The sequence below is a fragment of the Euprymna scolopes genome, chromosome 14 (assembly GCF_053919585.1).
Source record: "Euprymna scolopes isolate OS-2025 chromosome 14, ASM5391958v1, whole genome shotgun sequence".
Lineage (NCBI taxonomy): Eukaryota > Metazoa > Mollusca > Cephalopoda > Sepiida > Sepiolidae > Euprymna > Euprymna scolopes.
In genome coordinates this window covers 7,432,089-7,451,491 of record NC_136495.1, presented here as the reverse complement: position 1 = coordinate 7,451,491, position 19,403 = coordinate 7,432,089, and the positions used below count along the sequence as shown (strand labels likewise).

At 34.9% G+C, this 19,403-nt stretch overlaps 1 protein-coding gene across 4 annotated transcripts in view; it reads right to left on the bottom strand.

Moving 5' to 3' along the window:
• LOC145292862 (uncharacterized protein KIAA0930 homolog) overlaps positions 1–19,403 on the bottom strand; it is a 96,022-nt gene that overhangs the window by 42,119 nt on the left and 34,500 nt on the right. For all 4 annotated transcript variants that reach the window (XM_080138971.1, XM_080138968.1, XM_080138967.1 and 1 more), the window contains exons 4-6: positions 8,629–8,706; positions 4,856–4,957; positions 654–794 (exon numbers count right to left, since the gene is read on the bottom strand). In XM_080138971.1, the coding sequence (XP_079995097.1) occupies positions 654–794; positions 4,856–4,957; positions 8,629–8,706 (321 nt within the window). The remainder of the gene's footprint in view (positions 1–653; positions 795–4,855; positions 4,958–8,628; positions 8,707–19,403) is intronic.

Genomic DNA, 19,403 nt, shown 5'->3' with positions numbered 1-19,403 from the left:
ATCACTTTAAAACTCACCCTCGAGTGGATTTTAACCTTGATAAATGGTAACTCAGTATCCATAAATAGTAACCATTTTACTAGTTTAATAGAAAAAATATCTGAAACATTTATATAACTACACAAAAAAAAAACAAAGTTAAATCTAAGAGAGAAAGCCAAATAAAATTTTGATTTTTACAGAAATATGCAAATAAAAAAGGTGCTGTTATGTTTTTTTTTGTCAGACAACTATTTTTTCATCCATTAGAATCGAACTAAACCAACTTTTGCCGAATTAAACTTAAAACAATGTTAAAAAAAAAAAGAAAAAAGTCTTCTACAGCATCTGAATACCGAATGAAACTTAATTTTATTTTATATTCTGTAATCTTATTTCAATCGCAACTCATATTCAGTAAAAGACTTTTTTTTAACGTTAAGTTTCAGGTTTAATTCGGCAAAAGTTGATTTAGAAAAAAAATGAGTACATTCAGTTTGTTCGTTTTAATGTTCAGTCTTCGATGAAGTACAGAATCAATATACTGAAAATTTCTTGGATACCTATTTCTACAATAAATGACAAAAGGCCAAAAAAACAACAAAAGCCAAACGACCAATGTGAGGTAAAGTGAAATTAGAATGAAAAAAAAAAAAAACAAAAGAAAAACTTACCCTTGCATCATAAACTTTTTTAAGAGCTTCATATTTAATGGAACCAAGAAAAATAACACCTTGAAATTTGCCATCATGATCCGTAGCTACAAGCTCAACACAAATGAGTTCACTGTCTCTCACAATAATGTCAGCAAACACCTAAAAATAAAATGTAGTAAATAAAAAGTTTATGAACATTTCTTCACAATTTGATTAAAATTTTTCAATTTCATTTTTATTACTGCTTAGACGTAAGCTACTTATTTAGAATTATACTTATTTTCAAAACAAAAAATACAGAACAATTTTTTGGATGTACATACCTGTCACGGAACGAAGACATATTTCGTAAATCACATAAATTGACCAAATGTTTTTTTGTTTTTTTTTTTAACAAAGAAAATCAAATTTTATGATGATTGGAATGGGAGTGTTGCTGGCGCCATGTTTTAAATTTTGCCAAAATTCCAAGGCAACAATTTAATTCGACTACAGAGATTTTGTATTTAAAATGATTAAAACTTAATCATTAAATAAAATCGTCTTAGTTAAAAAAAAAAAGACTTGATCAATTTACATGATTTTAGGAATATATCTTTGTTCCATGATGATTATGTACATCATAGAAATTTTTCTATTAAATTTTTTTAAGTCTAGTTCTAAATAAGCATCACACTTTATTTTCAGCAATTATTTATTTTTTTATATATAAATAATTTTTTATATATAAATAATTTTTTATATATAAATAATTTTTTATATATAAATAATTTTTTATATATAAATCATTTTTTATATATAAATCATTTTTTATATATAAATTATTTTTTATATATAAATTATTTTTTATATATAAATTATTTTTTATATATAAATTATTTTTTATATATAAATTATTTTTTATATATAAATAATTTTTATATATAAATAATTTTTTATATATAAATATTTTTTATATATAAATTATTTTTTTATATATAAATAATTTTTTATATATAAATATTTTTTATATATAAATAATTTTTTATATATAAATTATTTTTTTATATATAAATAATTTTTTATATATAAATTATTTTTCATATATAAATTATTTTTCATATATAAATTATTTTTCATATATAAATTATTTTTCATATATAAATTATTTTTTATATATAAATAATTTTTTATATATAAATATTTTTTATATATAAATAATTTTTTATATATAAATTATTTTTTATATATAAATAATTTTTTATATATAAATTATTTTTTATATATAAATCTCAATAAATCATCAAAAGACTAGTATAATCATTGCAAAAGATTAAAAAAAAAAAAAATAGATCATTTCAGTTATTCTGATTATGCAATTTTTTTACCTATACAAGAGTCAAATATGTCCTAAGATGAAATACTATTGCCACATCTAGGAAGTGCCACTCAGAACATCCTTTCCTATCTTCAGAGTACAAAACCGATTACAGCCTCTTTCTCACAGAAGAGAGGCTGCTAAGCTTTCTCTACGCTATCATTATTTTCATGGTAAACACTTGACCGAGCTCCAATTTATGGCTCCTCCATAGTTTTTTTGTTGCAACTATGGTTAAAAGTACATTACCTGAAAGTATTCCATTCAAACTCCTCGGCTTAATGTTCACAGGGAACATGTGTTATCGAGAGCATTACCAAGGCTGCTGCGAAGAAGGTGGGCTCTCTTTACTGTGCTAGAAAGTTACTTACACCTGAAAGTATCCTGAACTTATACAAGGCCACCATTCGCCCATGTATAGAGTATTGTTGCCACATTTGGGCTGGTGCATCTGCTACTAGTCTCTCACTCCTGGACAGGGTTCAAAAGAGAGTTGCCAACCTGATAGGTCCTGAACTGTCATCTAGGCTTCAGCCTCTGTCCTATCAACGAAATGTTGCAGCTCTCTGCCTGTTTTCAAGTATTTTAATGGTGGATGCTCTGATGAACTACTAGCCCTTGTACACCGCCTGATGTAAATATTTCTGACAAACCCGACAAGCAGAAAAGTCCCACCCCTTCACAGTAAAGATCCCTAGATGTAAGCAAACCTGACAGTCAGCTATGGTTCTCCCAGAATGTACTGCTGCCATAGCGCACAGAAATCACTTTTTCCATAGCTACCAACATAATAGATGTACCGAAACGAAAGCTGCTTTCAGGACTGCCAACAACCACTGTAAAAGAGTAATAAAAAATGCAAGAGAGCTATATGCTCAGTCTGTTAAATCCAAAGTAGCTGAGCAGCAGCTTGGTTCCCACCAGTTTTGGCAAATAGCAAACAGGATCCTGAACAGAAGCGTGCGTTCTATTCCAACCATCATCAATGAACCTGAGGTCATCTTGTCAGCATCAGACAAGGCCAAACTATTTGTAGTTAATTCTACCCTATGCGACGGAGGCCATCAACTCCCGTATTTCCTCCTATAACAGACAACACACTCTGCAACATACAAATATCTGTGCATGATGTTGGCAAGCTAATAAAGAACCTTGATTCCAGTAAAGCAACTGGCTCTGATGGCACTCCAATTATAGTGTTGAAAAAGCTTCAACCAGAACTTGCCCCCATACTTACAAAACTGTTTAAATGTTGTCTTAAGTGCTTTCCAACACCTTATCAGTATGCGCTGTATTTAAGAATTCAGGTGATAAGTCATCTCCCTCTCAGTACAGACCAATAAGTCTCCAGTGTGTCATGAGTAAGCTCCTGGAATCCATATTAAATAGAGAAGTAGTCAACCACATCAGCAAAAATAACCTTCTTAGTGACATGCAATATGGTTTCCGTTCTGCTAGACCTACAGCAAATGTGCTAATGGTTATATCTCATAGGATTAGTGAATCTCTCAACAAAGGCTTCCTTTCTAGGGCAATTGCTCTTGACATATCAAAGGCTTTCGATAAGGTATGGTATAAGGGCCTACTTCACAAGATTTCCAGCTACGGTATAACTGGAAATGTTTTCTCAATTATTAAATCATTTCTCTCTGATAGGCTCATAAGAGTAATGGTTAATGGGCAGAAATCAGAGGCTCACAGTATTAATGCTGGAGTCCCTCAGGGGTCCATCCTGAGCCCAACTCTCTTCCTGATCTACATCAATGATCTCCCAAAACACATACTTAAATCATTCGTTGACATCTATGCTGATGACACGACCATCTATGGCAACACATCAAATGCCGTAAATGACAAAGTTCTGATTCTCTTTCCTCTAATCTTGAGCGCATGGTAGAGTGGGGGAAGAGGTGACTGGTTACTTTTAATGCATCTAAAACCAAGCTCCTATCTTTACACCATCAACGCTCTGATCCCCATCTGGCATCAATTGAAATGGATGACTCGTCTTCGGGGGGGCTCCATGTTTTGACAAGCTTCTGGGTTTGACCTTTACTTCTGATCTGAAATGGAACGTACATCAAGTCTGTTGCCAAGATCGCTGGGAAACTGGTGGGATCCTTCTACCATACCAGAAGATATCTCACTACTGATGCAATTCTCTAACTGTATAAAAGCCAAGTACGTCCAAGGATGGAGTACTGCTGCCACATCTGGGCAGGAGCTGCTAAAAACAGCCTATCCTGCCTTGAGTACAAAATAGGCTTCGTGATCTAGTGGGTGATGCCCTTTTCTCTTCCCTGCAACCTCTCTCCCACAGAAGAGATGTTACGAGCCTGTTTTTGTTTTATCGTTATTGCCATGGCAGGTGCTCGTCTGAGCTCCAATCTCTGCCCCACCCCCTCCCTCGGGAATAATTCACGATAAACACCCGTCTAATTAAATAATAAAAAAAAAATTTTTTAAATAAAAATGAAACCCTTATCCTCCAACGAGTGGCCTTTGATAAGTAGTGACCCATTAATATATTTTAAAAAATCTTTGTTGCTAAAATACTCATAATATTTCAGATCTAGCTGGTCATTTTTGATAATTTAATATTGAATAAACGATTTAAATTTCTCAAGTTGAAAAGTATTTTTTTTCTCAAGGTTTTGCAATAGATTTCTGGCAACAATTTTTTTTTTAAACCCAATTGAATTTTTTTCTATATAGCAACAACAAAATAAAAAAAAGAAAAAAAAATTAATATGCAATTTCCTTTTCCAAAGAAAAAATACATAAAAAGAATTTTATATGATTAATTACCAGGTTGGTATTTAAAATTGAAATTAACTAGTTAAAATATGATAAATACATTTACCTCTTCAAAATTGTCCACAGAATAAAAAATATTTGGATATGCAATTTCCTCTTCAGTTCCTTTACTGTCCATTCGTCGCCGACTTGGAGAAGGATAAACTTTCTGAAATTTAATATGAAAAATAAGAACTTTATAGAATAGGAAAAATAAAAAATATGTTTCTATAATATTTACAAAGACTAATTTGTAAAAAAATAAATAAAGACAATGAAATCTTTTAAAGAAATATTTCTGTATAAATGACAGCAAACTTCTGTTTGAAAATTTACACATTTGCACAAACCCTAAGCTAAATAGATTTGAGAGGAGGGAAGGGGATAACTTTAGTAAAAACAAGTTAAAAAAATTTTTTTTTTACCAAATTGTAAATTTATAACTATTATTATAAATTAGACTTTAATAAGGCAAAAGTTATAACCTGTGGACTTAGAATGAATGTTTTATGTCAAATTGATGGTTGAATATGGTTAAATTTGTGCTCATTTTTGCATTAAATACTTATTCCTATTAAATCTTAACTGTGTAGTTAACAGATACCAAAATACTTAGTTTGCTGCACCTTATATATATCCATACAAACTTTCAGCCAGATTGGCCCAGTAGTTTTCAAAAATAAATGGAAGAGAAAGAGAAATATAATATAGATTTGTACAAATTAGGAGAATGTGGGGGGGGGGGGCTAAGAATTATTGAGCTGTGAATAATCAAACAAGTTCACATGAGAGTATTTTTTTTATCATGGAGTTCAACAGTAAGGAGATAAAGGAAATGATAATTAGAAGTCTTAGAAATATAGCTAACAGTTGAATGAATAAATTTTAAATATTCATTATTCATAGTCAATCAATTTGTCCTAAAATAAATTCCAGCTATGAAGATAAAGATGGTGAACAAATAGAAAATTTAAAAGCTATTTTTTTTTTAAAACATGCTAAGAAAATCAAAATAGCCAACATGCTAACTATTACTATTTATCTGGATCAACTATTTTTTGTAAGAATGACATTTTTTAATACAATTAATGATAATCGTTTGAAGTCTAATTTTGACATTTTTCTATCAATAATTTTTTATTCTTGCTTGAAGAGAATTAATTTTTTTGTATTCAATTAATTTTGTCAAAAGTATCAAAATTTCTGATATTTTGTTCAATACCAGGTCTGGAAAAAAAAAATCAACACATTATTTATACATTTGATATCGAAGCCATAAAACAATTGCATAGGTTAATATGGTTTTAAAAAAATATGTTTCTGATTTCATATTTATCTTTCAATTATCTTCCCAACTCTTTGATCCTTTTATTATATTATGGCAGGGCAATGTTGGATCTCCCAGGTAGAGAGGTAAGTGACCAGCATTTGAACCGATGACAACATTATGAAAATAAAGGCTTTTGATAACGGAAGAATGTTTTGAAATAGGACTGGAATTTAATGTAGAAATAAGCCAGAAATAGGTAAAAAAATAAAATGTTTAGAAAGATGTTTAATAAAATAAAATGTTTGGTTTTAATAAACAAAGATGCATGATAAAAGACCAGGCAAGGATCTTTGGTTACATAGATACATGACGTAACGAGTTTAGAGACATCTTAAAAAGTTAGCCGAGTCTGTAACGAGTGTCCGAAAAAGAGACTTGACAGGCCGAGAAAGAGAGACTTCCAAGACAAGAACATTCTGAAATAAAGGTTGCCAAGACGAGAACATTCTGAAATAAAGGTTGCCAAGATGCAAACATTCTGAAATAAAGCTTGTACATGGCAAAATCTTCATTGCAGCTTTCCATCCAACAAGATCAAATATAGGCCAAGTGTGTTACCTAATTGACCGTATGTTGTAACCTCAACAGAATGGTATTCATCCCTTTTGTGGAAGGTATGTCTTCTTTCGTCTGGCAAGAGACAAAAATGTTTATTCCGTTCCTTATTTGTTGTTATATGTTAACATGCACCAGATAAGTTGTTTTGTGACATTTTGAAAACTAGTCGATCACACGTAAATACATGTATGAAGAACAGACACATATTCAATAAGATACTCGTTACCTATACACGTATATATGTACAGAATATATACACACCTCTCTGACTTGCGAATACAAGATTTTAATCAGATTTATTTTACTTGAGAGTTTGACTGTTCATTTAAATTTTGACTTCATCCCTTTCACCTTTAAACAGTCCAGCCTTTTAACACAAGCAGTGTTTCAATATTAAAGACTTTCTTTTTAAAAGATGTTGGCCATATCAAATTAATATCACTTTTTAGTACCAATACAACTCAATTGCTGTTTAAAAAATGATTTTTGATGAAACCAAAGTCTTCTACCTCCTCTTTGTGAATGGTTTGAAGTATGGCAAAATAATATATAATTATGGAAAAGCAAGTAAAGGGAAGTGAGACAAAAAGAGCAAGAGGAAAAGAGACAAAGCGAGAGAGGAAGAAAGACATAATAAAAAAGATTAAGGACATTTGTCAAAATCCACTTGCTGAATTACCAGAAAAACAAAAAACAACTTTGAAAAATATCAAATATGATTTTATCCTATATGTACCAATTGTAACATGTGCAATGTCAGTCTCTTCCCAGAATCAGGACTAATAACATTTAGAGTTCAGTCTACCCTACTATTCCAACCAGAGTCAAGAGGAGAGATGGAATTATACCATAGCACCCACAACAATCCTCGTCAGCAACAAACTAATTGTAAGATTATCTATAGTTTTTCTCTAAGAAAAAAATCCCTATTTTAGTCGCATAAATTTGTGTGACATACAAATTATGTCCGTGGTCGATAAAACATTTTCTTGTTCTCAAAACAGAAAAGAGAAAAAAAAAAAAATGTCAGATTCGGAATTCTTAACAATCAGCGTTCTATTTCTTCTCCCTCATCACCGCAATTGTTTTCATCCTCTTTCCAACCTCGTGCACAAGATAATCTCTCTCTCTCCCCAATTAAATAAACGTCTTTATACCGCCACCTCAAACCACGACTGCTTAAATTTGCATTTATCTTATCCTTCGTACCATTTCTAGTACCAAATGGGTTCAGAGTTTGAATGCCAGAACTTCTCCAAAGAGCACATGCCACCCGTGGGCGTCTACAGCAGTGTCTCTCCACACCATTCTTACATTAACACATATACAAAGATGAACGCTTTTCTTTTCAAAGTTATTTGAAGAATTAGTTTTAGTAACTAAGACATCGGTAAGATTTTCATTGAAAAAAAAAAAAAAAAAAAAAACATTTAGCGCACAATAACAAATTTGCGAGTCAGATTAAGAACAGCCTAACAAGTCGAATACAATGAATATTAAAGAAGCCCCCACCCCGTCATCATTATTTGGAAAAACTTAATATTCATAAACAAAATTTGATGCCATAGAAAAACATAAAAAAATATTCTTTGTACATTTTGCCTTATGTAAATATGACATAAAAATCATATTTAAGCATTTCCAATATTTTCTTTTCTTTAAGCATTTCATTTAATTTTATCATTTAGAAAAATGAAATACTGGTAGGTGGGGAGGGAGAGCATGAAAGTAAAGAAAATCAAAAGAATAAAAATCCCATGCACACTTTCCATAAGATCCAAATTCCAATCTTTCTCTTAGGGTGGGGTGGGGAGAAATAATGAAAAAGGGGAAAAAAGTGTTTTTTTTCTGTATTTTAATGGTTATTCAACTTTTAGTTGTAACTTGCATGAAATCATTGAACGTAAAATGATTAAAAAAAAAATAAATAAAAATAAAAAAAGTAAAATTACCTGAGTAAATTTTTTTAATATCTGCAGATCCTTTTCGCTTGTTCGTGTGCAAATGGCACAAGTCACAGTATATTCAAACTGAAAGGAAAAAATAAATGGTAAGATGCAGATCGATATGTTACAATTCAAAAAAAGAGAAAAAAAAATCAATAATCGATTGAAAGCCACAAGTTATTTCTGAAAGATCTGTTTTCATTGAGAATACATTTTTTTTTATTTTCTAACAATTTAAACTTTTCGATCATAACAAGTTACATATACAAAAAAAAAAAAAAACTGAATACCCTCTAAAATTTTCCTTTTTGTCTCAAGCAAATAGGAGATTGATAAAATAAATATTTTCTACCCTTGCATTCTACAGTATACTAGCAGGAAGACCCGACGTTGCTCAGGATTGAATGAGGATCGATGGATGTTCTATACTTCCAATTCTTGTCATCGACATTGGTGAAGTCGTCCATTTTTCAATCGAAACATTGCCTGCTCTAGTCAGGAACCCACCACAGTGCATCAGGAGGAAGATTCATATGCCTCCAAAAGGTGACAGTCCACAATACATTTTAGTCTACATTGTACTGTAGAGAGCTTAGTGTCTATTCTATGAAATTATAGGCTGTATAATGATGTTAATTTTGGTCAAAATCGGAGACATTGATACAAAACCTATCTAAGAACACTCCGAGGCACAGTATTTATATTTATGTGAAATTTAAAAAAAAAGAAAAAAAAATTAGCTCAAGCATTTGGAAGTTAATAGGAAACAAACACACACACACACAAAGCGTTTTATATACAAGTAGAGATTAAATATATATTTCTATAAAGTAAAGTTGATTTGTTTGTTATAGATTATCTCATTTACGTCGTCTTTCAGGACGCTTCAACACCAAATCTACATGACTTCTCCCATTCTCGCTATACAGTTTGCAGGTCCTGAACACTTTCCAATCCTGTGTCCTGTTAATGTAGGTCATTCTTCTATCACGGTTTGAGTGTCCATCTGTTGGTATCCAGAGAACTAGCTTGCTGGCTTCCTCTTCACCGTGTCTCATGCAGTGACCTGCTGCTCATCCTTCTCTGCTGTACTTTCAGTGATACTGGTGGTGGGTTTCCATAAAGCCATTGGTTTGCTGTGTGGCTCGTCCATGATGTATTGAGGGCCATCCTGAGCATCCATGTGTAACAGCCATCCCGTCTCTTCTTTAGCACATTGTAAGAGTCCATGCCTCAGCACCAAAGAGAAGGACTGTTTCTACTGTGTCAACAAAGAGTCTTACTTTCAACTTTTCGGAGAAAGTGGATGACCATATCTTCCTCAACTTGTGACATGCACTCTATGCCAATGCTTTTCTCACTTCAAAATCTTTTTCTCTCTGACCATGCTCCAACGTACTTGAAGTTTTCAATAACTTTGAGCAGAGTCCCATCAGGTGCTTTCACTGCGATTGGGTCAACATGACTGAAAGCCTATATCTGTTTTCTTGGCATTGCAGTATGAACCCACCAATTGCACTTCCTCTTCTAGTTGGCTTAGGACTTCTTGGGCTTGACCAATTTTCTCAGTAATGCTAGGTCATCAGCAAAATCTAGATCAGTAATAACAATTGGTTGGACACGCTTGCTCTTTCGTCTGTGCAGACGAAAACCAAGCCTCTTCTCTTTCATTGAGCATCTTTTTTAGAACATAGTCAAGTACTATGGCAAAGAGGTAAGGTGCTTATGTGTCTCCTTATAAGACTACAGCAATGATATTGAAAAATTGTTTCTTTGTCTGGTGTTATTACTCTTGCCCTTGTTCTCATAGATCTTAGTTATTGCTTAGAGTAGATTTGGTGGAACATCATAAGCTTTCAATATTATAGATTTTCTAACCAATAAGAGGTCTTCATAATGCAAGCTTCTTTTAAAAAAAAAAAAAAAAAAAAAAAAAAAAAAAAATGCATGTTTACATTTTATCTTTCAAAATTTATTACCTTTGTTCCAGATTAGCTGCTCCTCCCAACTAAATAATTTCACAAAGAAAATGGCAGACATTTTTATTCTACAGTTATCTTCTCTGATGTCCTTCACATTCAGAGAGAAATTTCCTTTATAAAAAATTTTTCCATTTAAATCACAGTATTTTATTTTGTCCTTTATATAGTCTACATAAAATATCAATTTTTAAATTTAAGTAATGATCACTCGCTTTACAATAAATGAAAGGAAAAACAAAAAGGAAGGAGTGATGAGTAACGAAAAAAGAAATTTCAAATAAGTTCAAAATAGGCTTCGTAGTAGAGGATGCCCTTTTCTCTTCCCTGCAACCTCTTTCCCCACAGAAGAGACGTTGCGAGCCTGTCTCTGCTTTATCATTATTTTCATGGCAAGAGCTCATCTGAGCTCCAATCTATGCTTCCTCCTTGCCAAACTTTTACTAACACTCATCTAGCTGAAAACACTATCAATAATTTACCCCACTCTTTATCTGTGCCTAAACTTAAACGTGGATTCCATCAACAAAGCTTCTTTATTAGAAGTGCACACCTGTGGAATTCTTTCATTTGACTGCTTTCCAGCTGACTACAATTTGGTAGTCTTCAAGTCCAATGTAAACAAATTCTTGTTGAACCATCCCCTTAAATAATCCAAATTACCAAATTTCCAGTACTAACAATTACAATATTATCCCATTGACCACTGTAACACTTATCCTCGAATGGCCTCCAGGCCTTGATAAGTGGTGACTCCTACATATATAAAAAAAAATTGAACAGTACGTAGCACTGGACATTTTGTGAGGTTACGATCAGGATTCGGTTCTGGGGTTCGGGAAGGAGCGAGTCACTCACTTGACAATAGCATGTTTCTGCCCTCTACTTTTCCAATCGACCACACCTGGCCTCTCGCCACCAATGTCACACCACACAATCTGAACGTCAGCAACACAAAATACTTTTCAAGAGAAGATGTTCACGACTCTTTTCTTTCTGTGTTCCCTGCAGGGAAATTTTCCTGGCTTTCTTTTTTTATCCTTCTATCAAAACAAAAAGGAAGACAAGAAAAAAAAAGTTTCTCCCATCATGCCCTGCCTTCCCAAGATGCTTTTCGGATATATAAATGAGCTAGCCATCCTTTCCTTCTTTCCCAAAGAGGGATGCAGATAAGCCTAGTATGTCGTATATTACTTTTTTTTTTTGTTTTTGTTTCTAACTACAACCTAGCCTTAAATGGTAGCTTTTTTTCCCCTTTTGCATATACCTCCCTCCCTGATCTTTGAGATCAATAAGACACTTCATAATCTTTCATCCAAGCAGGCCTCCTCCTCTCACATTGAGGCATCTGGGGGACAACTTCTTGGGGGTTGACGTTTTCAGGTTCACTACAGACATTCTCGTCCAGTTGTAACAAACCGCAATTGGGGTGCAGGCTCACACGACGCAGGTCTAGGATATGCCGGGGAACGCCATTCACCATCACGTTGTTCTTTGATCAACATTTCTGCAGTACCTCTGGTCCTAACTCTCTTATCGCCAGTCACTGCCGACCTGATCCATGACACTACCGTTGCCGAATCGGATTCGATTTAAATTATTTTCAATCCCCACTTCAGGGCCAGATTGATTATTTTCATAGTGGCCTCCAATTCAGCTACGTTGATATGGAAATAGCCGTTTTTCTTTCTTAGCCACACCGCATCTTCCACAGTTACACCTCCCATCTCTAATACAACACCCAATGCCAGGCTGCTGACATCACACAAAATCAACCCCATGTCTTCGCCGCTGATGTACCATTCCCCCTTCACTGGCTCTTCTTTCGTCACTCTCGCGATGATTACTTGTAGCATGTTCGTGACCTTTGTCACACGGCCCTCCCAGCCATCAGTGCCCGTTTGTCGTTTAATAAAGCTGCACACTATCCTGAGCCAGCTGGCGATTGGATAGTGTCCCACCAGTCTCCCACAGACCGAGAAGAGTTCTCGTTTTGTGAGGTCAGTTCTGACTTCGGGTATCACATTCCCTCGTCTAGAGACAAGGCTTCCTTTTCTATCTCAGCAGAGTTTCAACCCCAATGCTGCTCCTCCATCCAGGGACTCTGCCGGTTTTGCAGTCAACCCATACCTCTCGACATGGCCTCTAACTTTCTCTGCTGTCACCTCTGCTTCCTCCACGAGAATGTCGTCAATGTACGAACTAGTGGCCTTGTCCACTGTACAGTCTTTACTCAGCACCGTCTTCAGCATGGCAGTCATAATTTTTTTATTTTACTTTTGTTAGTTTGAAGAGATCAAGGGGCTCATGGGGCTAATACTTGTTCCTATTACAGTTTAAATTTATATCCGGGGGCTCTTTTAAGAATAAACACTGTTCCCTTTATGGCTGCTATCTGTATTTCCTTACAGCTTGGTTTTCCAGGGATTGCTTCTAAGTATTTTTAAAGGTTCTTTTTTATTAGGCCAGTTGCTCCCATCACAGCTGGTATATTTATTTATTTCTTTCAGAGACCATGTCGTTTTTAGATCACTTTTTAGGTCCTGATATTTATGTGTCTATTTAATTCTCTGAAATCCAGTACCGGTCTAACTTTGTTCTTGGTGGGTTGAACAACCGCCAGTAATGGTAGCACTCCTTTTTCTTCCCCTATCCACAGTTTCAGAATTCCCTCTTCTATCCACCTCTCCACTTCTTCCTTGAATCCTTTTATTTCTTCTCGCAGTGTTTTCTTGTAGCAGCTTACTTTGTTTCGTAGTTCCGGAGATCCATTTCCATTTTACCGTCCACCTCTCGCCATCGAACCTCACAAGGAAATCCTCGTCTTCGATAAAGCAAGCCTCCGGTTTTTGCGTTCTGATGTTTCTATCATCTTCCACTCCTGCCATCCCTACTGCGAAGAGGCGTCCAAAAGTTACTTGGCCCCTTCTCAACGTAGCGCCCCCCACCCAGTTGGTTGATCGCGCTTACACCTAAAACGACATCAACATCACCGACCAGACGATCCAACAGCAGGGATTGCAGTCCAATGGGCACACCTTGCACCAGTACTTCCACTGTCATCTCTCCTAGGCATTTCATCTCCCTGCCATCCACGGTCTTAATACTCCGGGCTCCGCTCCATGACCTAGAACATTCTTCGCTACTAACGTCATGGTGCAGCCTGTGTCAACAAGGGTCATGGCTCTCTTCCCATTGACTACTACCAGTATCTGAGGCAACATTTCGTTGTGTACCATTTCCACATAGAAGGGGGAACCACTAGCACAATGGCTCCCCTTTATTCATTTCCCTAGTCCTGCGAAGAGACGCAATAGTGGCTAATGTACCCCACTTGTCCACACAGTAGCAGGTGACCCCAGGTCTCGGCTTTTTGCAGTCCTTGAGCAGGTGAGGACCCTGGCACCAGAAGCACTTGATGGCAGGTCTCCTCTCCCGTCACCTCACCGCCTGTTTTTCGTCATTCACGTGGAGCCTCGTGAACATATTTCCACTCACAGCTGCAGCCACGATTGGGCCCTTGACATTCTTAACTAGGACTCTGGCATGGACCAAGAGATCGTCCACTTCTATAGTATTGATGTCAGTGATTCTTTGCCTGTTCGGAGATTTCTTCTGGGAAGCCGTTCACTAGGTATAGCTTTACTGTCATCTCCAGGCTCCTCCCTACGTAACCAGCCAATCCTGCCAGTCTCCTGATCTCCACAGCAAAGATGTCAACAGACTCGCCAGTTCATCTCAAACTTGCTGAGTGCTTCAAATGGACTCTCAGTGAAAGCCAATTTCAATCTTTTCTCCACTGAGGCAAGGTCTCCCTTATCTTCATCGCACATCTGCTAGTAAATTGTGAGGGCTTCCCCCCTCTAAGTATAGCGGCAGCAGGGTGACCACGTCTTCGATTTTTTGCAACCTTGCCACCATCTTTAATTTTTCCAGCCATTTAATTAGGTCACCCTCCCCAATGAAGGGTCTCAACATCTGAGTGTTCAGTCTTCAGCCACGTTAATCTGTTTGACAGGCTGAAATAGCTTGTGAGGTTACGATCGGGATTCAGTTCTGGGGTTCGGGAAGGAGTGAGTCACTCATTCGACAACAGCACGTCTCTGCCCTCTACTTTTCCAATCGACCACACCTGGCCTCTCGCCACCAATGTCACACCGCACAATCTGAACATCAGCAACACAAAATACTTTTCAAGAGAAGATGTTCACGACTCTTCTTTCCGTGTTCCCTGCAGGGAATTTTTCCCAACTTTTGTATCCTTCTATCAAAACAAAAAGGAAGACAAGAAAAAAAAATAAATAGTTTTTCCTATCATGCCCTGCCTTCCCAAGATGCCCTTCGGGTATATAAATGAGCAAGCCATCCTTTCTTTCTTTCCCAAAGAGCGATGCAGATATACCCGGTACATCTTATATTACTTTTTTTTTTTTTGTTTTTAACCATAACCTAGCCTTAAATGGTACCTTTTTTCCCCTTTCGCATATACCCCACACATTTTTCTTTGATACTTGGTTTTCGGGTTGATGATAATATCCCCCAGCTAAGTACTTTGTTTTCTTTCACTCAACCCCAATATCACCCCCACCAACCCCCATTGGACAGTCAAGTAAACTTTGCAATAACATTAATGATTAAACAGTTTTATTTTGACTTTTTCAATCACTAATTTTTGTCATCTTTGTTTGCCCCCCTTTCCTTTTAAATTTGAGGAGATCGAACCTTCTACTGTAATATTCTTATGTATAAATGTGGTTCATGTGTTTCATCATTTTTGCCATCCATATGCTTCACTTGGATAGATTGTGAAGAGAATTCATCTTGAACCAGAGGTGTCAAATCTCACTCCTGACATCGTGTTATGTTATGGGGGTTCAGTCAGGATGGCTGTGATAACAAATGGAGAAGACAAGAGCATCTTTTATTTAAAATGCCATTACACAAACAACGATAGCAACTTCGGAGTTATAAGGAAACACTAGCAGAACCTGTGGAAATTCCACAGCAAAATTTTTCATATGTAATATATTGATATTGGCATTCTGTGGATGTTCAGCATAAATAGACATACCCTGATATTGTAGCTCTTGTTAAAACTGCAAACGTATTTATCTAAGTTAGCAAGGACACCCGGCATAGCCCAGTTGTAAAATACGCTTAATACGATATTTTAATTAATGCAGATTTCACATATATTATTATAGAGTCAATTTTCTAGCGATTCTTATATATTATCAAGTTGTGACTTCAAAAATAAAATATATCCATATAACTTGGGTGCATCAGCTATAATTGAAACTGAAACCAAAACTTATGAAGAATTCTTGGTAAAATTATTTATGAGAAATGACAGTCACCCAGAAGTAAAGATGTAAGCGCGACACAAAATAATACACACATACCATCATAATAATATATAGATAACTATCACAACAGGGACGGGGTTAATGCTTTAAATAACTTAAAACATGTAAATATATATATATAACTGAAGAGAGTACTTTTTCTAAAATAAAAAAATAAAGTTGGACTTTTTTTTTTAAAAATGTTTTGTTGAAAAAGAGGGAGGAGTGAGCAGTCAGATATACTGTAGGTATAACTAAAAAAAACCTGTAGCCAAAAGTGAAGATAGTTACACATTTCCAATTTTTTTTTTTTTTTTTTTTTTTTCCAAACAGCTTTAAAACAAATTTCTGGATTGCACCAAGTTTCAGAAAAACAAAATCTTTATAGCAATACACATGAAAACAACTGAAATGGCTAAACATATTTCAATAATTGCATACATAAAAAGAGCTTGATAAGCTAAGGAATCTTTTTAAAATTAAAAATTTTTTAAATTAAGGAAGTTATGACTATTTTTGTGCCCTGCATTATTTGGATATTTTTCCCTCTTTCAGACCATATGCATTTTGTCACATTTTTTTACACTACTTTTTCAGTAAAAATGTTATATCTTTGTTAAAACAGATTAAGCAATGAAATTTTCCATATAATTGTATTTGTGTGCAAGGAATCAGAATATGCTACTGAAAATCTCCATAAATTAATGGTTTCCAAATAATTTGCAGTAAATGCACATAAATATGCGGCAATTCTTTAAAAATGTTATGTTTCCATTAAAAGAAAAATTAGAGAACTCAAAGTTGTAGTTCTAGTGCATTTTATGTACAAAAAACTGAAATCTAAATCTAGGACTGTAAAAATTAATATATTGCAATATTTCTTTAGTATTATTGGTTTTTATTCACTTTTTTATTCCATTTTCACCCCAAAAACGGCACAATGCCATTTTGATGCATGGGGCTACTATCGGGGACATCAGTTGAAGTGGTACTATGTAGAGAATTGAGCAGCTACATATCTGTTCACATTATACTTGAACTTATGCATGTTAGTACAGTTGGGAAAGCAGGAACCAGGAAGGGAGTTCCAAAGTCTAGCAGTTCTGGGGAAGAAACTATTTGAGTAGAAGGCTTTCTTACATCCAGGGATTTATACTGTGTAGGGGTGGGATTTTGCTGTTTGTCGGGTTTGTTGAGGGTATTTACGTCGCGGGGGTACAAGGGCTTGTAGTTTGTCAGAACATCCACCATTAAAATACTTGTAGAACAGGCAGACGGATGCAACATTTCGGCAATGGGACAGAGGTTGCAGCTTTGATGACAGTTCAGGACCTATCAACTTAGTAACTTTCTTTTGAACCTTGTTCAGGAGCAAGAGACTAGTAGCAGATGCACCAGCCCAAATGTGACAACAATACTCCACACATGGGTGAATGGTGGCCTTGCAGAGGTACAGGATACTTTCAGGCGTAAGTAACTTTCTAGCACGATGAAGAGAGCCCACCTTCTTCACAGCAGCCTTGGCAATGCTCTCGATGTATCGGTTCCAACTTATGTTCCCTGTGAACGTTAAGCCTAGGAGTTTGAACAAAGTATTTTCAGGTAATGTATCTTAAGCCATAGCTATTGGTGGTTGAGAAGGTTTATTGTAATTGTTAAAGGAAACAAGCAAAGTCTTGGCAGCATTGAATGTGACCAGCCATTTTTTTACTCATTCCACTACTGATTGGAGATATTTCTCTAGTGTTTCTGCCATGTACTTAGATAGGTGTCCATTTGTTTTTTTCCTCATGCCTGTTATAAGCATAGTGTCATTGGCAAATACACCCATCTCAGAGACAATTTTATCGGAGGTCATTTATGAATATTAGGAATAATAAAGGTCCAAGGATAGACCCCTGAGATACTCCCGCATTTATATCATATTGTTTAGATGTAAGTCCATTGAGAACAACCTGGATTCTTCGCTTATTTAAGAAGATTTTAATTATGTTTAGTATTTGTCCAGTGATATCGTATGATCTGATTTTCTTGACCATCATGCTAAACTGTCAAAAGTTTTAGATATATCTAGGGCTACTGCCTTACCCTCCCCTGCTTTGTCCAGTGTATGGTATATACATTCAGAGATAACAGTTAGAATGTCTGTTATAGTACGAGTTTGCCTGAATCCATATTGTTGGTCGATTTAGAAGCTGTAAGGTGATGAACTAAAGCTTGGTTAATTAGGGACTCAAATATTTTGGCGAAAAGCGGGAGGAGGCGATAATTTAATGGGTCAGTACTTCCGCCAGAATTTTGGTAAACTGGTACCACAGAAGCAGTTTTCTAGCAGTCAGGAAAGCAAGATTCATTAAGGCATTTGTTGTAAAGTTTGGAAAGAACTGGAGCAACCTCAGCGGAGCATTTTATTAATAGCACAGCTGGGATGAGATCACGTCCACATGCTTTTAACCAGAAATAATGTGGAGATAAGCGGAGAGCACATACAGCACCTGGAATTCCCAAATGGTCACCCATTTTAGTACTGACCAGGTTCAACGTTGCTTAACCGGTGATCTAGCTCTAAGTTAGATATACCTACAGTGTATCTATGACATAATCCCTCCCTCCTCGCCTTCTAACAAAATAAATTGTAGTATTTAGTCTTGACTGATATTTTATTTTTCTATTACTCATAAATAAAGCGAGGGAGGGGCATAGCACACACTCAGATCTACTCCCACTGTCGCTCATGTACAACAGGAACAAATTTGATAAAATATATTTTTCTAGATTCACAGATAATAAATCAGATTTTAAGCATTTCATTTTTTTTTTCTTTTTTATTTTGATAAATAATTTACTTACACAGTGGAAGTGGTGGGGGGGGAGGTAAACGATTGATCTTTGCACTATTTTTAAAGCGAGTATAGTAAGTTTTGTAGTTTGATTAATTTATAGTCTTACAAAGTTAACTCAAAACATTTAGAAGTTATGCTGAGGAAAAAGTACAGAAAATATTTCAATGATTAGCTTTAAAATGTAGGTGAAAAAAATATAAGTTGTATATGTTTTCAGTATTCCAAAAGTCACTGTTCAAAAACTATTGTATACAATTATTCGATTTGTAGTTTGAAAATTACACTAATTTTATTCGTAAATTTAATATTGATATTTTCTTTTTAAGAGAAAATGTTTTGTATATTTTACCAAATTTTTAAATTGGCTGTTTTCCCTGTAATAAGCCTTTTTCTTTCTTTAATATTAAATTAAAACAAAATGGCAAGTTCTCTTAAGAATCAATAATAAATTAAATCTTTGAACAAAAATCAAGCTTGTAAAAAATATTAATATCAAGTATTTGAAGCAGCTTAAACTTTTGAATTGTTGATTGGTATCACACTTTAAAAATAATAGCAGCTGCCTTTTTTCACCTTATTCCTCTCCTCTAACCTCTTCTTCATACTTAAAAAAA